Source organism: Podarcis raffonei, chromosome 9, assembly GCF_027172205.1.
Source record: "Podarcis raffonei isolate rPodRaf1 chromosome 9, rPodRaf1.pri, whole genome shotgun sequence".
Lineage (NCBI taxonomy): Eukaryota > Metazoa > Chordata > Lepidosauria > Squamata > Lacertidae > Podarcis > Podarcis raffonei.
The window spans coordinates 62,946,759-62,968,019 of NC_070610.1; the positions used below are offsets into that span (position 1 = coordinate 62,946,759).

The 21,261-nt window shown below is 40.8% G+C and overlaps 1 protein-coding gene across 6 annotated transcripts in view; it reads right to left on the reverse strand.

The window, feature by feature from the left end:
• GRID2 (glutamate ionotropic receptor delta type subunit 2) overlaps window positions 1–21,261 on the reverse strand; it is an 824,474-nt gene that overhangs the window by 269,981 nt on the left and 533,232 nt on the right. For all 6 annotated transcript variants that reach the window (XM_053404060.1, XM_053404061.1, XM_053404066.1 and 3 more), the window contains exons 7-8: window positions 18,719–18,880; window positions 10,659–10,778 (exon numbers count right to left, since the gene is read on the reverse strand). In XM_053404060.1, the coding sequence (XP_053260035.1) occupies window positions 10,659–10,778; window positions 18,719–18,880 (282 nt within the window). The remainder of the gene's footprint in view (window positions 1–10,658; window positions 10,779–18,718; window positions 18,881–21,261) is intronic.

The following is a 21,261-nucleotide window of genomic DNA, read 5'->3' on the forward strand; positions in this document are numbered from 1 at the left end:
ACAACTTCTCCAAATGGCCTGCTAGATTGGCATTTGGTGGGGCATTTCACTTAAGGGCTGTCACTTGCTGACCCCCTAATTCAGCTTTTATAAAACAGAGAAATGTATAAGCATTTGCCTAGTGAAATCACAGAAGCTGGGGAGTGGCAGAGATGCCTTTTATCTTGAGCATCTCAAAGAAAGAGAAGGCAATGACAGCAAGAAAGGATGCAGAGTTAACTATCAGTGATATATATGTGGAAGTATGAAAATACAAGGGAGCAGAAGGAATGGATTGTGGTGGAGGACAAAGGTGGAAAACACGCAAAAAAGAATTTGAAAAGGGGCCATAGAGATTATATATATCAATATTATCAAAAGCGGAGTTAGCAGATGAAAGAGCACAGATGAAGAAGTAAGATTTACTGGGGTGATTCTTGAAAGTGGATTAATCACAGCAAGCCTGGGGAAAATATTGCTAAGAGGATGAGGAGATTTTCCATCACTTGGCAGCCTTCAGTTCAAGGCTGGAGCCCTTCTAAAAGACATAGTTCAGTCAGCATACAGGTTAATGTATTTAATATAATGATACCTGGAGAAAATCTATTGCCCCAATGGTTCCTTTTAGCTTTTAAATTTGCTTTTTTTTTATTTTGGACTGCAACTCCCAAATGCCTCAGCCAGAAAAGGAATGAAAACATTTAATTTGTCATGAACTGTGGTTCAGGATGGACTAGATTTAGCTACTAGTCTTGCATGAAAAAGCATTCTCTATAATTCAAAAGCTTAAGCCATACTGAGCCATGCACCTTCTGGATTAAATCAACATACAAGGGAGGGGGAAATGTGTGGATGAGTGTGCTAACTTCACCTCCAGCATCACTGTCCACATTGCTCTCCACAAGTTGCAAGTCTGCACAGGAAGCCTGCCATACACTTATAGGCTCCCTTCAAGATATAGGACCCCGATGGTGCAAATTTAGAGCATGCTGCATCCATACATTCCCATCCTACATGTTGATCTACCTTAGAAAGGTGAACACTTGAACAGATGGAGGGCTTAATTGCCACCCTATCCAGTAAATGGTGTCATGTCAACCATTTTGGATTCCTATCTCCTTTGGTTTGCCATTCTTCAGAAAGAAAACAGCAGCCAGAACTTCTGCAACAAAGCAGGGGCAGAGGCTTGTTTGACGAAGGTGCCCTATGCTTGTGACTTACCTAATGGTTGCAGTAGGAGACAGCCATTTTAATTTCCCATAATTCCCTGGGGAAACACAGGGATACTATGGGAAAATCAAAATGGCCTACCAAGGTCCTGGCATTTCTGGGGGTGTTGGATGTATAGCCACGAGTTCTGGAGGGTCTGGTTGGATCAGGACAAGGGGTTTAAGGAACTCAGAAGGTGCCAGCTGACACTTCTGGTGAGCTATGCCAAAGCCCTGAGAAACATTAAAGAGAGATGTTGAGGGTGAGGAGTCTGATCCCATGGAGGGAACCAGAGGGATGTCACCCCACTGCCCCATGCCTATCTCACCCATGGTTTCAACTCCAAGCTCTGGCATCACTGTTAGTATTTTTCATTCTCCGTTGCTGTTGGATCTTGTGATCCACACTGTTTACATTCCATACTTCTGGAAGTGTGAGAATGGAAGCTTAGACACTGAACTTCCATCCTAAGTGCTGCATTTTAAATTGCATTTTAACCTGTATTTTAAATTGGTCCCCCCCCTCTATTATATTTTTACTGTAATTTTACTGGTGTTAGTCACCCTGAGCCCACCTCTGGCCAGGGAGGGCAGGTTATAATTTTTTTTTCTTTTGTTTTGCAGCTTTTTGTTCTGTCTCCCGGACAGACAGGATGTTTGTGTGAGCTGCTCCTCGCACTGTTGTTATTTTCTTTATTATGATTTGCTTTGATTTGACGTAAAGCAATAAAAAAAGCGATGCTACATACAGTGGTACCTCGGGTTAAGAACTTAATTCATTCTGGAGGTCCGTTCATAACCTGAAACTGTTCTTAATCTGAGGTACCACTTTAGCTAATGGGGCCTGCTGCTGCTGCCGCACGATTTCTGGTCTCCTCCTGAAGCAAAGTTCTTAACCCGAGGTACTATTTCTGGGTTAGTCAAGCCTGTAACCTGAAGCATCTGTAAGCTGAGGTACCACTGTACTTCCGCAGCCAAGCTTTTGTTTACTCTGCTGTTTGTGAGCAGATATGAGTCACTGAGACACAGGACTGTTGCCGAACACTTCATAAGAGTCCTGTTACCAGAGGGAGTGGCTCCACTAATCACCTCCACTGGATCCTTTGCCTCCACTGGATCCTTTGCCTCTGCCAGCTTTTGCCAACAAGCCTCCGCCCATCAAGGAGACAGCCATTACCCAGCCTGATTCCAAGCCGATGCTGTCAACTCTTCCATCACCCAGGACACAGATACACCAGTGCTGATGTGAACATGCCACTCATGCCCAGCCCACCATGAGTAGTTCCCACTTACTTGCTCAGCCAGTGATGCATCCCACCTACCCCACTGAAATCATACCCACCCCACACCTTTATAATGGGAGCCCAAGGGCCTGCCAATCATTGGATCAACATCTTAGCTTTCTGCACCAGTGACCTTTATCTTGCTTATGTATTGCACTAATTTGAACATTGCAGTTCGTAGCAGAAAATGAAATTTGAGTCCAGGTACTTCATCCAGCATCAGCCAGGACAGCTACTGCTCCTTGAGAGAAGTCTTAAATATTAATTTATCTGATATATCTGGTGACATGATTAAGTCTGTGTGTTGCACGCTAGAGTATTGCTGCACAAATGAAGTCTACATATCACCAACCACAGACAGCAAAGTATTAGTGCATATTTGACTCCCAGTTCATGTGAAATGTCCCCCCACGTCTCATACTGTACTGTCATTCTATTCCCAAAACTCAGTTTTCCAGTCAGATTAAAATCAACTGACTGAAAGTACTGTGATAGAAATGAAATGCTGGCTCCTTACACTTAATTTGACTTCATTCCAATATCACTCACCAAATTGTCACACATGCTCTGACAATGACAGTTGAGTGTCTTACTTTCCACTGGGAAGATGGGTAAGTGTGTTCTTCATTCACTCTTTATCTGAAGAAGAGATGCCATGAAAATCCAGCTAACATCAGTGCCCACATAAATGAGTCAATATACATTCCACTACCAACTCTCAGGCTCTTGATTATTGTAAATTTAGCAATCCTCCTATTATTTGCAGATGGTATCTGTTCTGTCTCCAATAATAAACATTTCCAGTTCTGTGCCACATTTCCCTCTGGAACAAATGCAAATATGGCAACAGTCAAATGGTACACTCCATCAGTCAGTTCAGTAGGCGTCACACAAAAACCATGGCCCTATATTAAACGATATCTTCCCACAATCCAACTCACTTGCATGAAGGAGACTGAGAGAGCATATGCCCTGGATTATTATCTCTGCATATCTATGATGGGTCACCACACTGTGCTGAAATGTTCAAATAACACGGGTGGGTGTGTGGATCAAATACATAGAGACCATAACTGAACAGTAACACCCCATTCTGAGCTATCAGAGGTGGGACTGGCACACTGGGTGGGTCAGGAAAGTAGGTGCCAATCAATCACTTCCATATGATTGGGCCAAATCAGGGCAAGGTAATGTACAATCCAGCTGAGTGTATGCCAGGCGAAAACATTCCTCTTCAACCAGGCCTTTGGCTGATTATCACCCCGTACCCTTTTAAATGTGTTTCTGAAAGGTAGTGGGGGTATGGGGGATTTACTGGTTTGTTCTTGTTTTTGTTTATATTATGCATTTTGTGTTTTTTATCTTGTATTTTTATATTGTGAAGCACTCTGAGATCTACAGATGAAGTGTGGCAAACAAATTGTTATAATAAATAATAATAATAATAATAATAACAACAACAACATTAACAACCTGAAAGCATTAGAATCAATATTTTGTTTTGTTATACGAGACAGACTCATAATTTCATATGTATGGATGTCATATAAAAGTATGCATTTCTGTATTCACAAAAGTAAAGCTCTTTTGCTGATAGAAGACACATATGAAGACATGTTAATAAAATTTGCTGTATCCAAGTTCAGCAATGAGGTTACTGTGATCAAAGACCAGCCAATGTGGCACCTGCTGAGTGCCATATGTCTCCAAAAATAGTGACAATATTCCCCTTGTTTAATCACCAATGCTTTGATTCTGTTGAAAGAGTCAACAGTACCACTTTCCCCTTTCTTCACGAGTGTTTACTGCTTGTTCCTAAAAGCTTTTTTTATATAACTCACTTCCATTTGTACAGTAGGAGAATTGACTACCAATCAATTACAGCACTAAAGCACTTTAACAGGGCTTAATGAAGTGCCCTCAATCAGCAAGGAGCGTAATAATCTCAGAGCCACTTTAGTTCAATCAACAACATAATCCCTGATCCAAAAGTCTTTACACAAAGAACAATGACAGAACATGTATTTTAAGGATTGGCAAGCAAGGTCAAGCAAGAGTGGCAATAATAGGTCCATGGTTCTCAAACCGTGAAGTGTATGTCCTTAAGTAGCTACAAGGGCATTCTTGCAGCATTCCCAGAAATTGCCATGAACCCTAAGATTACCTCTGTTGCTTGACCTTGGACATTTCTTGGTACGTTTTGGAGTTTGAATGTCTGTGAATCTCTGGTGCTGTGGTGAACTTTGATGTATTCATTTTATCTTCTGCTGCTGATTTTATACTATAGTAGATTTTGAGATACATTGGATTTTTGATTTTTATTGCCTTATTTTGGTATTCAGTTATTGCTGTTTACCTTAAAACACAATTAAAACTCATAAATTAAAAAACCCTGTTACTGAGAAGCAATGACAATGGGGGGGGGGGAGGAAGAGACACACAACCATCGTTTTTATCATCGACTCCCAAAGACTTGAGCAAAAAGATATATTTTGTCATTAACTTGTCAAGTACTCAGTAGTTCTTACATAGAGCACTGAACTGTGTCTTACGGAGATGGTTTTTTCCCCTTGAAGCATGATAGTAGCCAAATTATGGAACCTTTAGTTGCGTTCTTTCCCTACATCTCATGTGGGAAATCTAGATTAAAATCCCCATGGAACTTCATGACTTCCAAGCCCATTCACCCCATTATTGCAATAATTCATATGATAAGCAATAATGCACTGTATTCCAAAGAGTGCTTAAGAAATGATGTGTTTTACGTACTGATGCACAACAGTTTAAGAAGCTAGTTCTCTACATTCTGTCACACCCGTATATGACCGTGGAGCAGAACCCAGGGTGGGGCTAGGCAAATGAAAGGGTAGGGTTATCCACATTGAATCAGGCTTGACTCTTCATGTCACCAAGGGCAAGGAGCATGATTAGTCCCTGCCTTAGTGATGCATTCTTTTAATTTTCCCATACGGATGCCACATACACCCTTGAAAAGGTAAAATGCTGTAGTTGAGGATATTATTGAAGTTAGGGCAAAGCCCTCCCCCAGTTTAGCACTGATAGTGATTAGTGTTTTCCTAGCAAATCACACACACACACACACACACACTGTAATGGGAGACTACAGCTTGGACACATCCGTGCAGCATCTAGTTTATGAGAGTAGGAATGCTGAAAGAAACATGAATGGTTTCTCCCCCTCCTCTCCTGGTACATTTATTTTATCTCCCTTTCCTCTTGTTTTATTTTCTGCAGCGCCGCTAGCATACAAAAGGGTTACTCCTGAGGGTCACCTGCTTTGTTGCTGTTGTTCCTTTGTTTGTGGGTCTTGTTAGTCTTGTTATTTAGAGGCATAATAGTTTGTATTTCAGTAGTACGGAACTGGGTGGGTGGGAGCACGCCACTCCAAAAAGTAAATGTCAAAAAATACATACCAACCAAATGTCAAATGCCAACCAAACAGATGTCAAAACACTATGGCATTCTCCATTCAAGCATTTGTTACTGCATAAACTCTCACCATTATATATCGAAAAGGCGAGTCGGAATCCCTCTGCAGCTCATGCTGAAACATGCAAAAGCCATTTGGCAAAGGCTGAGCCATGAACTGGCAATGATGAGCTTCTTGCATTCCAAGTACCTGCCATAGGCAGCCTATTGTGTAGGAACCATCTGCTACCTGTGGGAAGGCTGGTTAGAATGATAGTAGAGGATGATGTGTTTCATAGCTCCTGCACGACACACTGAGTGCCTTGGGAACAATAGGATGCGAACATGATCATGCCTTCATTTGGCACTGGTTTGCAATCTCAGCATGTGTTTGAGAAGCTTCACGATTTTGTTTTCCACATCAAAATCCCCTCGGAAACCGATACATGGCCATTTCACCATACGCCTCCCCCAAGTGGATGTGAGAATTGGCTCTCAAGAAAAATGGTTAATATTTGATAATAAAAACAATAAGACAAATGGAATGGTTCTGTACTCTAACCCTAAACTAATGCTTTTTAATGCTTATCCTCTGGGAGAACTATATATCATGTGTGGCATTAGAAGGCCTGATTCTGTCTTCAGCCACTTATGTGGAATGTGGGTACAGGAAATGCACAATGAGATGAGAGTAAATGATTCACAGGAGGAGAATGCAACATGGAAATATATGCCACTCTGCATCATTGATTTGTTGGGGGAAAGAATGTCAGAGAGTATGGGATATGATACTGGTTATTTCGCTTACTTTTGTAATGACAGCTGCAGAAAATGATACAGACCAGTTCTGTAAGATCCACAATGTGGTATTAAACTGAGATGTCCCCCAAACATGGCACAAACACCACTGTGACCGACCACATCTTAAGTAAGGACTCTGTCTTGGGAAAGATACTATTTTTCTGCATTATATAAAGTAAAAATGATAGTGATCTAATCCACTGGTGGATGAACAAGACTGTAGAACAGATTTCACAAAATATGTAAATAAATATATAAAAAGTCTAAATAAAAGTGATAGATATATGCTCAAAAGTATGGGTACAAAATCTTAAGAGCGTGGTTTCTAACATATAAAAACAAACACTCTTAATTTATATATACCTATATTTCTTGTAAAATGTCTGTCTGGATTTAGTGTACAGCTATATGAATTTGTGTACTGGTGTATTTTATTATTACGTCCAAAAGTCTTTCCTTATCCCCATGACACTATATATCAGACTTTAAGCAACGGAGTATGCACTGCTTCTAAAATATGAAAACTGACAATTGTGATAAAGAACCTCAAAGCATTGACTAAACAATGTTGTCCAAGATGAATTTGTGCTTTGAAACATAAGGCACATTTTTTCAGGCATGTGGAGGCCAATTTACAGGTGCTTGCTCATGACTCACTTAATTCTGTTTCATTAATAAATAAATTAATAAACTAGGAGTATAAAGTGACAGTAATAAACATGTGATGACAATTACATCCAAAGGAATGTTGAAAAATGTGGTATTATGGGGAAAGGATATTGTTATGAGCATTTCAGAAACTCCCAGCTTTCTATTTGTGCGTGGGGTCTTTGGTCTTTCATCCTTTCCTCTAAAGGAAAAAACAATATCCTTCCTCTAATGGAAGAACTTGCTCTCTTCAAGAATCTGTTGCAGTGTTATTTGACCTCTTCAACTCCCACATAAGACTGAAATAATTGGTAGAGGTAGATGATGGAGAGGTTACAGCAGTAGTGAGATTCCAGCTATGATATGACTGTTAACTAATTTACAACATTGGATATATTATATCTGATATCTTGGAAGACATAGAAGTTTATCTGCGACCATTAATATACAATGATGCTAAAGAAATCATTTAGGGAAGTTTTAATGTTTGAAGTTTTATTCTGTTTGTAGTCCTCTGTTGGGAGCCGCCCAGAGTGGCTGGGGAAACCCAGCTATATGGGCAGGGTATAATAATAATAATAATAATAATAATAATAATAATAATAGTAATTCCAAATGATAATTGTGTATTGACGTGGTTTCATTAAAGATGAGAAGTCTCATAACTTTTGCATTGTTTCTAAATGACTGCATATATAATAGGAAATCGTGAGTTTGTTGAAACGCAGACAATTATATTAATACATAAAAGAGCAAAGAAGGTAACACCAACTTTGCTTTAAATTGGTCTTCAGCTATAATTTATTATTTCCACACCAATTTCTAGAAAGGCCCTAATTTATCATATCAGATGATGTAAACTCATAAAGGGTACAAATGCTATTAGCCTTACCCACACTCTCAAAAGATAACACATACACCCCCAACCCCATTTGCAAGGGCTGCTTTGGAAGTTCTGCAGAAACTTCATGTATGCAGGGATTCATACTTTCTCTTCCCATGCTTCTGTGCCCTTACATTAGGAAAGTGCACAGGTCCCAAACTGGAATGCTGGAACACAGGAAGATTACACCACTGGTCCACTGAATTCAGTAATGACTACACTGACTGACAGCAGCTTTCTGAGATTTCATGAGGGTTTCTCCTAGCCCTACCTGCAAAGCAGTTATTTTACCACTGAACTATAGCATGCAAACAAACCCAAAATGTAAGGAAAAGAAAGCATGAATCACTTATGCCACTTCTTTCACTGCTTTTAGATAACATGCCAAAGAGTCCTCTTATTTTCAATTGGTGACATTTAAAATACAACAAACAACTATAGCAACTTGACTTTTCCGGATTTGTTTGTTAAAGGAAGGCAGTGCACAGAGACCTCTGAGCCAGAGCTTTATCTACATTTTGTTTTCCTTTTTAAAAGGGCTAAAAACAAAAAGATGCCACAAAATGTGATGTGACCAAAATTAATTTTAAAAGTCAGCAGTTGGACCTACAGAGAAACAACAAGAAGTAGTATTTCAAGGCTGCAGGGATATTTCTCTTTCAGCATTTCCCCTCTTTTTTTCTATTTTCCCCCTGCCATGGCATGAAAAGAGATTAATGATGTACAGCAGAGTTCTATTGACTTTGCCATCACCCCAGGCCACATTCCCATTTCTATGTATTCCAAAAATAAAACATGTAGTGTGACCACACTTGGATGAGAAACGATACTGTTGCACATCATGCAAAGAAATCCCACTGTTTTTAATAATCATTTTTCAGCTTGGCTATTACTAGCTTTGGCTTGCTGGATAGGGATGGCTCCAAGAAAGAACATGTAATCAGTCTTTCTTTGACCTAGGAAGATAATGTGCGTCTAGACATTCTGCACTACCTCAGATCACTCTGGAAAAATAGCTGCTAAAGATGAAAACACTAATATCATCTCAACAGGAGTTTCCCCTCTATAATCTTTCATACCATCTTAACTAACCTTAAGGTACATTCGGTTTGTCCTTTGTAGTATAATAGAAAAACTTTGGAAAAAATGTAAAGCTAAGTTGTTCCTTTCAAGACTGAAGCAATGTGTGTCTTTGGGCAGGGGTAAGCCTAAATTTCAGGCTCCTGTTAAATCATTCCTCTAACGTCCATTCTATTAGAGTCATTTCTAGAAATGCTATCATTTATTCATAAGAAAATGGGAGGCTGTCTTACTAGAATACTCAGGTTAACTCAGGTTAAAAACTTAATTCGTTCTGGAGGTCCGTTCTCAACCTGAAACTGTTCTTAACTTGAGGTACCACTTTAGCTAATGGGGCCTCCCGCTGCTGCCATCACACGATTTCTGTCCTCATCCTGAAGCAAAGTTCTTAACCTGAGGTACTATTTCTGGGTTAGAGGAGTCTGTAACCTGAAGTCTCTGTAACCCGAGGTACCACTGTACATAATTTTGAGAGGATTTTTTTTGTGATTCTGAACTTCTAAAAATATAAGCATCTCATCACTAGCAAACCACCAAGATATTGCTGCATGTATTTCAATGCAGAACCGACTAGACTGAAAATGCTGTTATAGAACAGCAACCTTAATGCACAGGTGAAGCTGACCTAGGAATGTGTGGAGATGCCCTGAGACATTTTGGTAAGCTTATTAATACCCTTGGAATCCCTTGGATGTTTTGCTTAAGTGGGCACCTTTGAATTCACCACAACATTTTGCTTTCAGTGAAGCTAAGTGCCTAGCATCAAATCAGACCCTGTTGTAGCCCCACCCCCCCAGATATTCTGGGATTACAACCCACCCGTCCCAGACAGCATGGCCAATGGTCAGGGATGGTGAGAATTGCATCTAAACAGCCACAGGTTCCTCACCCCAGCTTTAGTCAAATAACTCCAAAATGCTATTTGAAAATCAGAAAGTAATATATATCTATATCTCCATCCGTACAATATCACTTGTACACTTGTACACAATATCACCTGCATTATCACTTACATGGCAGGAGGGTGGGGGGGCTGGATTCAACTAAGTTTTTGCACTAGCAGAAGTCAGTGCAATGAGTCCCACTAATGCAGTGGGTCTTCTCCCCTTCTTTTCCTCCCCCTGCCCCGGTGCCCTCAACAAATCTGCTTGAATGGGTTAAGAGAACCCTCCAGAACAGGGTGGGAATCATTCTTTCTGGAAAGGAGACGTGTTGACAGAACGATCTCCTTAGTGCTAAATTGAATTAATAGTAGGTTAGGCATTCTTCTTCTTTAAGGAATATTTAACTTTTTCAACACAAAAAGAAACCACACAGACAAGTAAGAATTAGGAAATCTATTCTCACCTTGCGGATGCCTCTGCTAAGTTCTTCTCCATAGTTGGTACCCAAGATTTCAAAAAGGACATTAGGATTCCCACCATTTTCTGCAAATTCCAGTTCTCCTGTTAAGCCGTTCACTCCTCCCTGGGTGCACAAAAAAGGATGAGCATAACATTCAGACATAGCCATGTATTAATTTCTGCAGAGGTTTGCAGTGATTGCAAATGTGAAAAAGTTTAAAATGGCAAAATTTAGCCACCCGGTTCACAATATTGTTGCTCCTCCCTTTATGTATGCATGAACTTTTTAAGGCTCAGAATTGGAGTAAGATATTATTAGTCATATTTAGCAAAATTAAAACCTACTATTAATTCATTTGTAAAAGTAGCAGCTCAGATTATGCTAGGTTTTACAAAGGCCAAGGTTGCTAGAAGGCAAAGCACTTTGCAAATCCTAACCATATCTGCTCAGAAGACATTCCTATTGAATTCAGTGGGGTTTATTCCCAGGTAAGCATGGTTTGGGGCACAGCCTCACAATCTTTACTCTGGGCAATGCAAATGTTTCTAAGTGGAAAGTCAGATTTGGCAGAATTAGGGCGTGACATTTTCTGGTAGATCTTTCTTCTCATTGCTAATGCCAACAGAACCAGTAATGCAAACAGTAGCTTGGTCACTTCAAAACAATGCCTTCAAATTAGCCGTTCCTCCAGGCAGCTGGGCCTGTCTTCATTAAAAACTAGAAAGGAAAAGAAAGGCAGTGCCATCAAACCACATCTTCGTGGAATCTTGGACTGTGGATCCCAAGGTAGACTTGCATTCCAATCTGTACCTGGGCTTGATCAGTGTGGCTCAGGCAAGACCACTTTGAAACCTGAATTCAGTCGAACCCATTCCACTCCGAACCCTAGGCTTAAACCTGTCCATGCAGACCTCCCAGGACTCATTCTGTTATATCAAACATGGCAGAGCCAACTGTTGAAGCTTTAACTGACTGTATCACTTGAGAATACTGATGGGGGAACCACATGCTTGAATGCTTCCCCACACATATAGAAAACTAGTACATCACAGACAAGACTAGGCTAGAGCCCTTCTCCCTGATGCACTAGCTCTCCACATGTAGGGAGCTTAGACATGCCAGTGGATCTAAACTTGCAGTCACTTCTGCGTTTTGAAGAGAGATGGTTTCCAGAGGTTTGTAATACACACTTTTGAATCAATCAGATCTGTCAAATCTTTAAATGTCTTCAGCACAGTATAGAAAGGATCGCACAGTACAGACTTCGATAAGACACTGAACAGAAACACAAGGTTAGAATTTTTGTTTCCTCAGCTCATTTTCTCCCTAACCTTCCCCAAACCTCTCACCATCTCTTAGAAAAGTAGACATGCTCAAGATAGAAACTGCAAAAACAAAATGACTGCATTGTGTATTTATTCTCTATCGGTGTCTTCCATATCAAATTTGCTGCATCTACAACCCAAAACACAATTTTTCTTAGCCAAAGCCTAATCGGCTAGCAGAAAAATCAAGTCTTGGCTTCATAAATCATCACTCTCCATCACTGACAATAAGGAGTCTGAAATCAGAATGTAGCCGTCAGAGCCATGGATGATGCATGAGGCACTAGGAATACAGCCTCTGCGATTCCCCTTTCCACAGGGCACATGAAAACTTGCTTTTTGTCAGTAACCTAAACAAATGTGACTGGGAAGGCCTGGGGGGGGGGGACACACAGCCCAATGCAATACTGCAGCATCATTTTTCTTTAGCTTGTATTGTTGCCATCAGCCTTACTTTAATAATTTACATAGATTACAAATGGAAATTGATATTTTTCTAGCACTGCCATTATTTCATATTACCAGCGTGTTCGCGTATTCTTGAAGTGTCTTTACTGACTAATGGGGAAATTGTCAGAGGTTTGAGTAATGGAAAGAGTTGTTTTGCCCCCAAAAGGAAGAAATATCTTGATGGATTCCAATTTTATATATAAAAAGAATGCTGTAGCATTTATTATGGTTCCTGACAATATTTGGATGCGCATGTGTTTATTTTGGGCTCAAATGGTTATTGTGACCAACATTACTTTTGCTAATTTTGCTGGGCTCATATCGAATTTAAAGACGATGTAATTTGCATTGGCCATTTCCACAAGCAGCTTTATTTATGGGAGAACAGAGCCACACAATGGGAATTTGTAATAGCTTGCAGTGACAGAAAATGTTTCCAATAATTTCTCACATGCAAGGGAGGAGAAAAGCATATATACGTGAATATGTGAAAAAAAAGCATCCCATTTAAAGTCCAAACAGGACATGGTGCACTTTTCTTCAAAAAAAGGACGATCACATTATTACAGGGATGGGTGGCAACCATACCCCAGGACTGAGTTTGGCAGTATTCAAAACAACGAGCTTCAGTACCTCTGACTGTATGAAGAAGCCAAGGCTTACAGATTACAAAACCCATTGAAACCAAGAACCCCAAATGTGGTCATCAAAATCAATGATTCCTTATATTGCATAAATCAAATTGTAGAGCTGCAATTACTGAATCATAATCAGCTAATTAGAAGGGATAATGTGGCAATGTGGTCAATGAAGTATCTCAGTATCCCAGTGTACGGTCCACACAGCGCACTGCAAGTTGGTGGCAATCTTCCATCTATTTTAATGATTCTGGATCACACCTTACTCTCTAATACAAGTTAACTGCTTGGAAAATTGTAGCTTCCTTTAACCAAGCAGCAATATTATATTAATACTGAAAATGGATGACCTCTTTATTTGCAAGCGAAGAGCCACATTTTGAGTAGCCCGATTGATGCTCTGGAAGATGGAGAGGGGAGGGGGGCAGGACACAGAACCACAAGAAAGATTTAGCAGCTGGAGTCACACATTATGTGCTGTGCTTTACAAAGAGGCAAAAAGGTCATGTCTAAACTGTAAACTCTTTATCTGTCAAATGCCGAGGGAAAATTAGCCACAGCACCATTAACAAGAGCTATGTCTGAACCTCTAGAAAGCCCAATTGCTATTGTTTATGCGGTTCAGACTCTGTGGGTTTCCACAAGCTAAAAATTGAAGGAGAAGCATTAAAAACCAAAAGCCCAGAGGTAATAGTCTGAAACCAGAAAAGAAATTAGAAATTGATTATTCCCACTAAGGAGCCAAAACCAAAGCTCAGCCCAGAATCTAGCCAAGAACATGTGTGAATCGTTACTGCTGCCACCTGGAGTTTTATACACTTGGAGAGCTAACCTTAAGAGCCACTTTTATCTATCAAGCACAATTTTGCTGCAGCTTATTTCAGAAGCAAAATCCCTCCAGGTAGATCGCTCTCCCCCACACCCCGGCTCTTTGAAGTGATTCACACACACATTAGAACAACATATAATATTCTGCAAATTTCATATCTAATATTGTCAGTTGGGGGAATTATTTGGATTATGCTGCCCTTATGAAAAAATCAATTTATTTCTCATCCTAATTGAATTCTGCTTGATGTAACCTGCGTTCTGGGCACAGAAAAAGAGAAGTATAAAAGTGTGTGGCTATTATTTTGCTTCTCTGGGAGTAGCGAATACAATGGCTTAAAAGAAGTCTGAAATCCTTCAATAGACAGATGGTCTGCCAAGAGTGACTGGAGGAGCCAAAGAATGGGAGAGCCTTGCCAGATACTAAGGGTGGGGAAAGCATCTGTGCTTTTAATATTTGTGTGGTGAGACCTAGTTAGCCTTCCAGAACTTCAAAACTGTTCATCACCTGAGCACTTTTTCCTGTGGAAAGGCAAGCGGGGAAATTTGTCTTAGGAGAGGAATAAGAGATTCTCTTTATAAAGAATAGGCATCCTGGGGCATGGGGAAGAAGGTGGTAATTGAAGTGTTCTGGTTCAAAGTAGAGATAGATCAGTCCATTTCTGGTCCATGTCACTCACGTTCATTCATTCATAAGTCTGTTCTATCCCCTCTTCACATTAATTTAATTTTAAAAAATCTGCATGAAAACCTACATTTAAATAAGTGTGTGTGTTTGTGTTGTTGTTGTTTAGTCGTTTAGTCATGTCTGACTCTTCGTGACCCCATGGACCAGAGCACGCCAGGCACTCCTGTCTTCCACTGCCTCCCGCAGTTTGGTCAAACTCATGCTGGTAGCTTTGAAAACACTGTCCAACCAGCTTGTCCTCTGTCGTCCCCTTCTCCTTCTGCCCTCAATCTTTCCCAACATCAGGGTCTTTTCCAGGGAGTGTTCTCTTCTCATGAGGTGGCCAAAGTCTTGGAGCCTCAGCTTCATGATCTGTCCTTTCAGTGAGCACTCAGGGCTGATTTCCTTAAGAATGGATAGGTTTGATCTTCTTGCAGTCCATGGGACTCTCAAGAGTCTCCTCCAGCACCATAATTCAAAAGCAACAATTCTTTGGCGATCAGCCTTCTTTATGGTCCAGCTCCCACTTCCATACATCACTTCTGGGAAAACCATAGCTTTAATTATACGGACCTTTGTTGGCAAGGTGATGTCTCTGCTTTTTAAGATGTGTGTGCATTTGAATGCATATATTTGAATGCATTTCTAAATGTACTTCTCTCAAAAGACACACTCCAAAAACATTTATCTAAAAATATGCATATTTTAAATACATTTTAATAGTTTTTGTTTGAGCCAAGTACATTGCAAAATTCAGAGAAGTGTGAAGTCCAAAAGAAAGCTATGTACAAATTACTCTAAGAGGCACAAAGCAGGTCAGTTCATATTGAAATCCACAAAGAACAAATGCAACAAGAGCCTGCTCTTCCAAATGCACTTGCTTAGGGGCTACCATCATAGATATCCTAAGGCATTTTGGTGTTTGGGACAGACAATCCAAATAGAAACCTCAGGTTTGTTAAAAGACAGTCAGTGCAGCAAGGGGGTTGGAGGGAGAAACAGGATTCAACTCCCCACTTAGTCAGGAAGCTTACTTGGTGACCTTGGGCCACTCAGTCTCTCAAGCCTGACCGACCTCACAGGAATTGTTGTGATGGTAAAACAGAGATGGGGGGGGGAAATGTACACCCCTTTGAGCTTCTTGAAGGAAAGGTGGGATATAAATGTAATATTAAACAAAGATAAAACATAATTATAGACAAAATAATTGACGCTTTGTAGTTGTAACAGCACCTCAAAATTTGCCAACTGAGGACAGGTAGGATCTACCTGCTACTACCCAATGAGAATCAGCCCACAAATCATAATATGATCAAGGGAAAGGAGTATGAAATAACTATATGCATTGTTGACTTCTCATGGTATTTATAATTATATGTGTTTTTTTAATTGTCAGTGTAGACCAGGCACCCCCAACCTTCAGCCCTCCAGATGTTTTGGACTACGATTCCCATCATCCCTGACCACTGGTCCTGTTAGCTAGGGATCATGGGAGTTGTAGGCCAAAACATCTGGAGGGCCGCAGGTTGGGGGTGCCTGGTGTAGACCATAGAAAAAGTTTCATACTGTGAGAACAATCAAGTGCAAGTCTGAGATGAGTCAAATAATATCTCTGTAGTTTTGTCAGGTATATACTGCAGCTCATACTTGTAATCCCATATTATAAAATTGTGATTCTGTGGCTGGTTTCTAGATCCTGCCCTTAAAAAAACAACACACATTTTAAATATGTCTGAAGGGAAATGAAAACACTGTAAATCTGTAAGTTCTGAAATCTCCATACCTTTTGAATTGTTCTGAAGAGATTTCACTACATCCTTCAGATACAAAAAGGTGTTGTTGTTTTCATTTTGTCTGGCCCTTATTTGGTGCTGCTTTCACATTGTATCTGGCTAGCTATTTCTCTTTGCGTGGCAAGGGAGAATTGCCTCAGACAAATTAATCATTACTCTGAGTGACTGCTGCAAGGTGAAAGGAGGAGTTTATTTGTTTGTTTGTTTTATTAATTATCCTCTTTTAAAATGGCAGAACATAGCAGGAGACAAACTGGAAATGTTAGCCAGGCTGACAGGGCAAAGGATTTCATAAACTCTGGAGTGCAAAATTATCATGCGTGCAAGTGGGTTGATGTTCCACTGACAGAAAGAAAGAAAGAAAGAAAGAAAGAAAGAAAGAAAGAAAGAAAGAAAGAAAGAAAGAAAGAAAGCATTTAAAACAGACAGAATGTAGCCCAGGGGTCAGCAAGGTTTACCTCGCCTGGGCCGGTTCACTCCAGCAGAGATGCCTCTGTAGGCCGGATTGCGTGCGAACATGAGTGTGTGCACCCACAATTTCCGGCGCCTGCATCTGCAGAGATGTGATTTCCGGCACAACAGAAGCGAGTCCCCATGCCGTGCTGTGCCAGTTTAGTGTAGCACGCGGGGACTCGCTGAGCAGGTGGCTCGGTTCGGGGGTGGCTCGGGGGCCGGTTAGTTGACCCCCGTGGTTATTCCTGATGTAGCCAATAGCTAACTCCTCTTACTCCCAGACTTTTAGATGTATCCACACAAGTGTCAGGCATGGGCTGGATGAGGAAGGGTGGTGGGTGCCGCTTGCCCAATAGACCCCAGGGAGGACACAGAAGATGGTGTCTTACACCCTGCATCATGGTGGTGGGACACTGAAGAGCAACCTGGGGAAGGGACGAGCTGGGAGGTGCTAGAAGCAGGAAGTATGAGTGATCAAGGGGGGTCAGAAGAAGGAGGGCCTTCCAGGACAGAGTTAGAGGCTGAGAGTCACAGTGTGAGCACAGACTCAGACAGAGAGGAGTCAGAGGTTGTCCTTACTACCAAGCAGCAGGATATTCCCAGTCCTGCTGGCTCCTTCCACTCTGACACCCGGCTTCAAAAGAGTCCTGCTGAGACTTTCCCTCTCAGCTCATTCCTTTCTTAGACAAGCTCTCTCAGACTGTCTCCCCCTGCCTAGTGTTACCAAAGAGCACAGACTTGGTGTCAATTTAAGGGTGTCCCATGCTAAGGATAGCCAGGGTGGTGCCCTCCAGTTGTTGCTGGACAAAACCTGGTCAGCTCCTGCCAACATAGCCAACGGTCAGGGATGACAGGAGTTGTAATTCAACAACATGTGGAGGGCACCACAATGGCAACCACTGCTCCAGCATCCTTAAGGCACACCTAAAGCACATGGCTCTTGGGAACTGTAGTTTACTAAGAATGCTGTGAATTGTAGGTCTGTGAGGGGGTGAACTAAAGGTCCCAGGATTCTCTGGGGGAAACCATGTGCTTTAAAGGTGTGGTATGGATGTGACAGGAGAAAGTTTCTTCACCATAAAAGTAGAAAGAGTTCAAAACACATTTCTAAGTATCTGAAGCAGCTCCTGTATACAGTTGTATGAACAATTATTAAGTGTTTCTGATTAGGATGGGTATCTGTCTAGAAAAAAGGCGAGTGATCCGCCCACCATTTCAGTGCTTGTTTACTGGTGGAGGTGGGATTAGTGAAAGTCAAATTGATTAACCTGGAATAAAACACTGTTATCTTGCATGTCATAATGACTTGTTGGTTCCTGCCTCTCAAAAAATAACACGAGCATTTCTGTGCTTTAAAATCTCTGCAGGCCTAACAAGTCCACAACCATATGGCTGATGTGGACAACCAGCTGCTTCTGCTATTCATGTAGTACTAAACGCCCCACAGGCAAATACTTTCCCCAGGATATAGGTGTTGGAACACCCATTCACAAGAAGGGCCAGCACTTGATGGAAATCAAGTTTCCACATAATCTCTGTAAGTGCTTAGTGAAAATCATGGTCTTGAGAATCCACAAAAGTATCAAAGCTCTTGAGGGGGAAGGAGGGCTTGGACAGATCCTTGATGTGACACACTCATATTCCAAATTCAGATTACAGAGTGCTGCAAAATGTAGGGAAGAGCAACAAACAGAATGTGGTTTTTTAAAAAATAAATCAACAATTTAGGAAACAAAATGAACCCACTAGAAGCCCAGAAGCGGATGTGTCAAGAGTTATGAATTAAGCTTTCCATGTCTGTATGAACAAAGCTGTGGGAGGGGGAAGAATACACAGTTTACCAAAATGTGATAGCAACAAATAGGAAAAACAATTTTTTTAAGGCAAAGAAGGGCAGGATCTGAAGTACCTTCTTGATGGTATCCAACATGGACCTCCCTCCTTGCCATGGTTTTGAGTTCTTCCTAATGCACGTCAAGCTAGCCATGCTGTGCCACTTCCGATCCTCCAGCTTCTTATGGAAAGCGTTCGCCAGCAAAAGCACAGTATCATATATGTAGAGGTTGGTAATCTGTCAAAGAGATTTATTATTATTATTAACAAATGAATTGTGAGCAGCTAGCACACACATGCAGGCAGAATTCATCTGTGGCTTGTCCCAGCTGTCACCACTCAGGCAGTCAGTAGCTTAAATGCAGCCTCACAGCTTGGAAATTGGCTGAGTCTAGGAGGCTGCATATGAGTTAATTCAGCTTGTATTTTTCAGCATAAACATGTTCCAATGCACTGTTGGAAATCCTCTAGTTTAATGCTGTGCCAGAATCTGTCTCCTGATTTCTCTTAAGTGTTCTTCCCTTGTGAAAGAGGTCTCAGTTGTTGTTGTTCTTCTTCATACCCATGATACTTTAGAATTTCTGAGGGGTTGAGTTTTGAGCTTGCTGTTATTAGGTGGTTGAGAGTGATGTGTTTTTCCTTACAGTAAACATTTTTCCAGCATTCTGCAGTCTCCTCCATTGCCTGTACTTCCTAATCTAGAAAAGTCTCATGGGAAGAGTCTTCCCCTGGGCTTTAATTGAAGGGTGGGCACCTGGGAAGGCTGCAGAGAACAAATGAAAGAACAGACACAAGTGCTCTTGGGCCTCCTCAAAAGTGAGGTAAGCACAGCAAAAGCCAGATTCACCCATGTGAATCTCACCAAAATATTCTCTCTCCTATGATAATTTTCAAATGCAATTTCTTTTCTCATTAAATGATGAAGGGTGGTCAGGGGGAAAAAAAGTGGGAGAAAATTTTGGCACACCACCACTCTTTATTTCATATTCCCTTATTCCTGGGTACTGTAGTTGGTTAAGGACGCTGAGAGTTGTTAGGAGAATGCTGTTCCCCTCACAAAAACACAATTCCCAGAGTTCCATGGGAAGAGGGATTGATCATTCTGCAAATTGTAGTTCTGTGAGGGGAATAGGGTTCTGCCTTAACCGACTAGCGCCTCCAGGATTCTTCGAGGGAAGTCATGACTGTTTAAAGTAGTGTGATGCTACATTAAATATATAGTGCAGATGGTGTCTAAGTCATATCTATGTAAGTACTTAAGAGTGTTAGACTTGTACCAGAGAGCCCAAGGTTCAACTCCCTATTCACCCCTGAAGCTCATTTGCTGACCTTGGGACAGTCATTATTTGTCAGCTTAAAATACCTCACAGAGTTGCAATGAGGATAAAATGGAGGGGGATAATTATCTATTGCGTCTTAAGCTCCTTTGAAGAAAGGTGGGCTATAAATATAGTAAGTTAAAAAAATTAAAACTAGTAAATAAAATAATTCATGAATTCTACCAGTTCATCTGCCATGGTACAGGCCTGAGGACTGGCTCTTTGTGATAGGGATTCACACAAGTAAGATCAAGTCCATAATGCAGCTGCCTCTCAGTTGCCAGTTGTCTATCTTTACCCTCACTTTAATGGCCACTTTGTAATACTATTATTTAAACATGGAAAAATTAACACTCCTTTGGTTAAAGCAATAATTTAATTAATTTTAAAGCTGACAATTTAATTTATTTGAATTTTTTCCTCTTTTAACATATGCTCCTCTCACCTGTCGCTGGAAGGTCATAAATATGGCCTGAGCAATTGAAATACCTGCTTTGATATGAATTAGCTTTGGCATCTGTCTTTGGAAGGCTTGGCAATAAATCCCTTAAATCAGGGCTTGAAAAACGTTTAAAACTTCCAGGAAGCAAAGACAATAAGGCTCTAATTGACACATAAAGGCAATAAGACTGCGCTTGGCATATAAATGACATCAGCTTCCATCACCATCATTTCCAAACAAATTGACTTTTTCCCCCTTTTCCTTTTAAATGTAGTGTCTTAACTTTGTACAGCAGGAATACTGAAACACCATCACAGTTTGTATTGATGTATATACTTGTTAATTTAGGAGCAATTTTGCAGTGCATCTATCAACTGTTAATAGGACTCTAGAGAACAGTGATCAGCAGACATTAAACAGATATTTTAAGCCTTTACCAATAGTTCAGGTGAGTACTTATGGCATTTTCAGTCACCAATAATTCATATCCAAGTTAATTTCTGCATCTCCAAACTCTTTTCCTGTGACCTCAGAAGAACGCTCTGTTAATCACGGTAACCCCAGAACACGCTATATGGTGATCATTGAAAGATTGCTTCATATATTTATTGCTCTCACACCTAATCAAAACAGGTTTCTTAACGCCTGTATAATTCAACTGAAGGCACTGATTTAATGCACATTTCTCAGAAGCCGCAGTGTTCTGCTGAGGGGGAATGAGGGCAGGAGGGGAATGATGGCATGACCAATAATGACCTTGCTAAGAACCAAAACTATAAAGTTTTTAATATTTGATTTTTGAGAAAATTCAGGAGGAAGGAGAAGCATGTATATGGTCAATCTTAGGGTGCTCAAAAA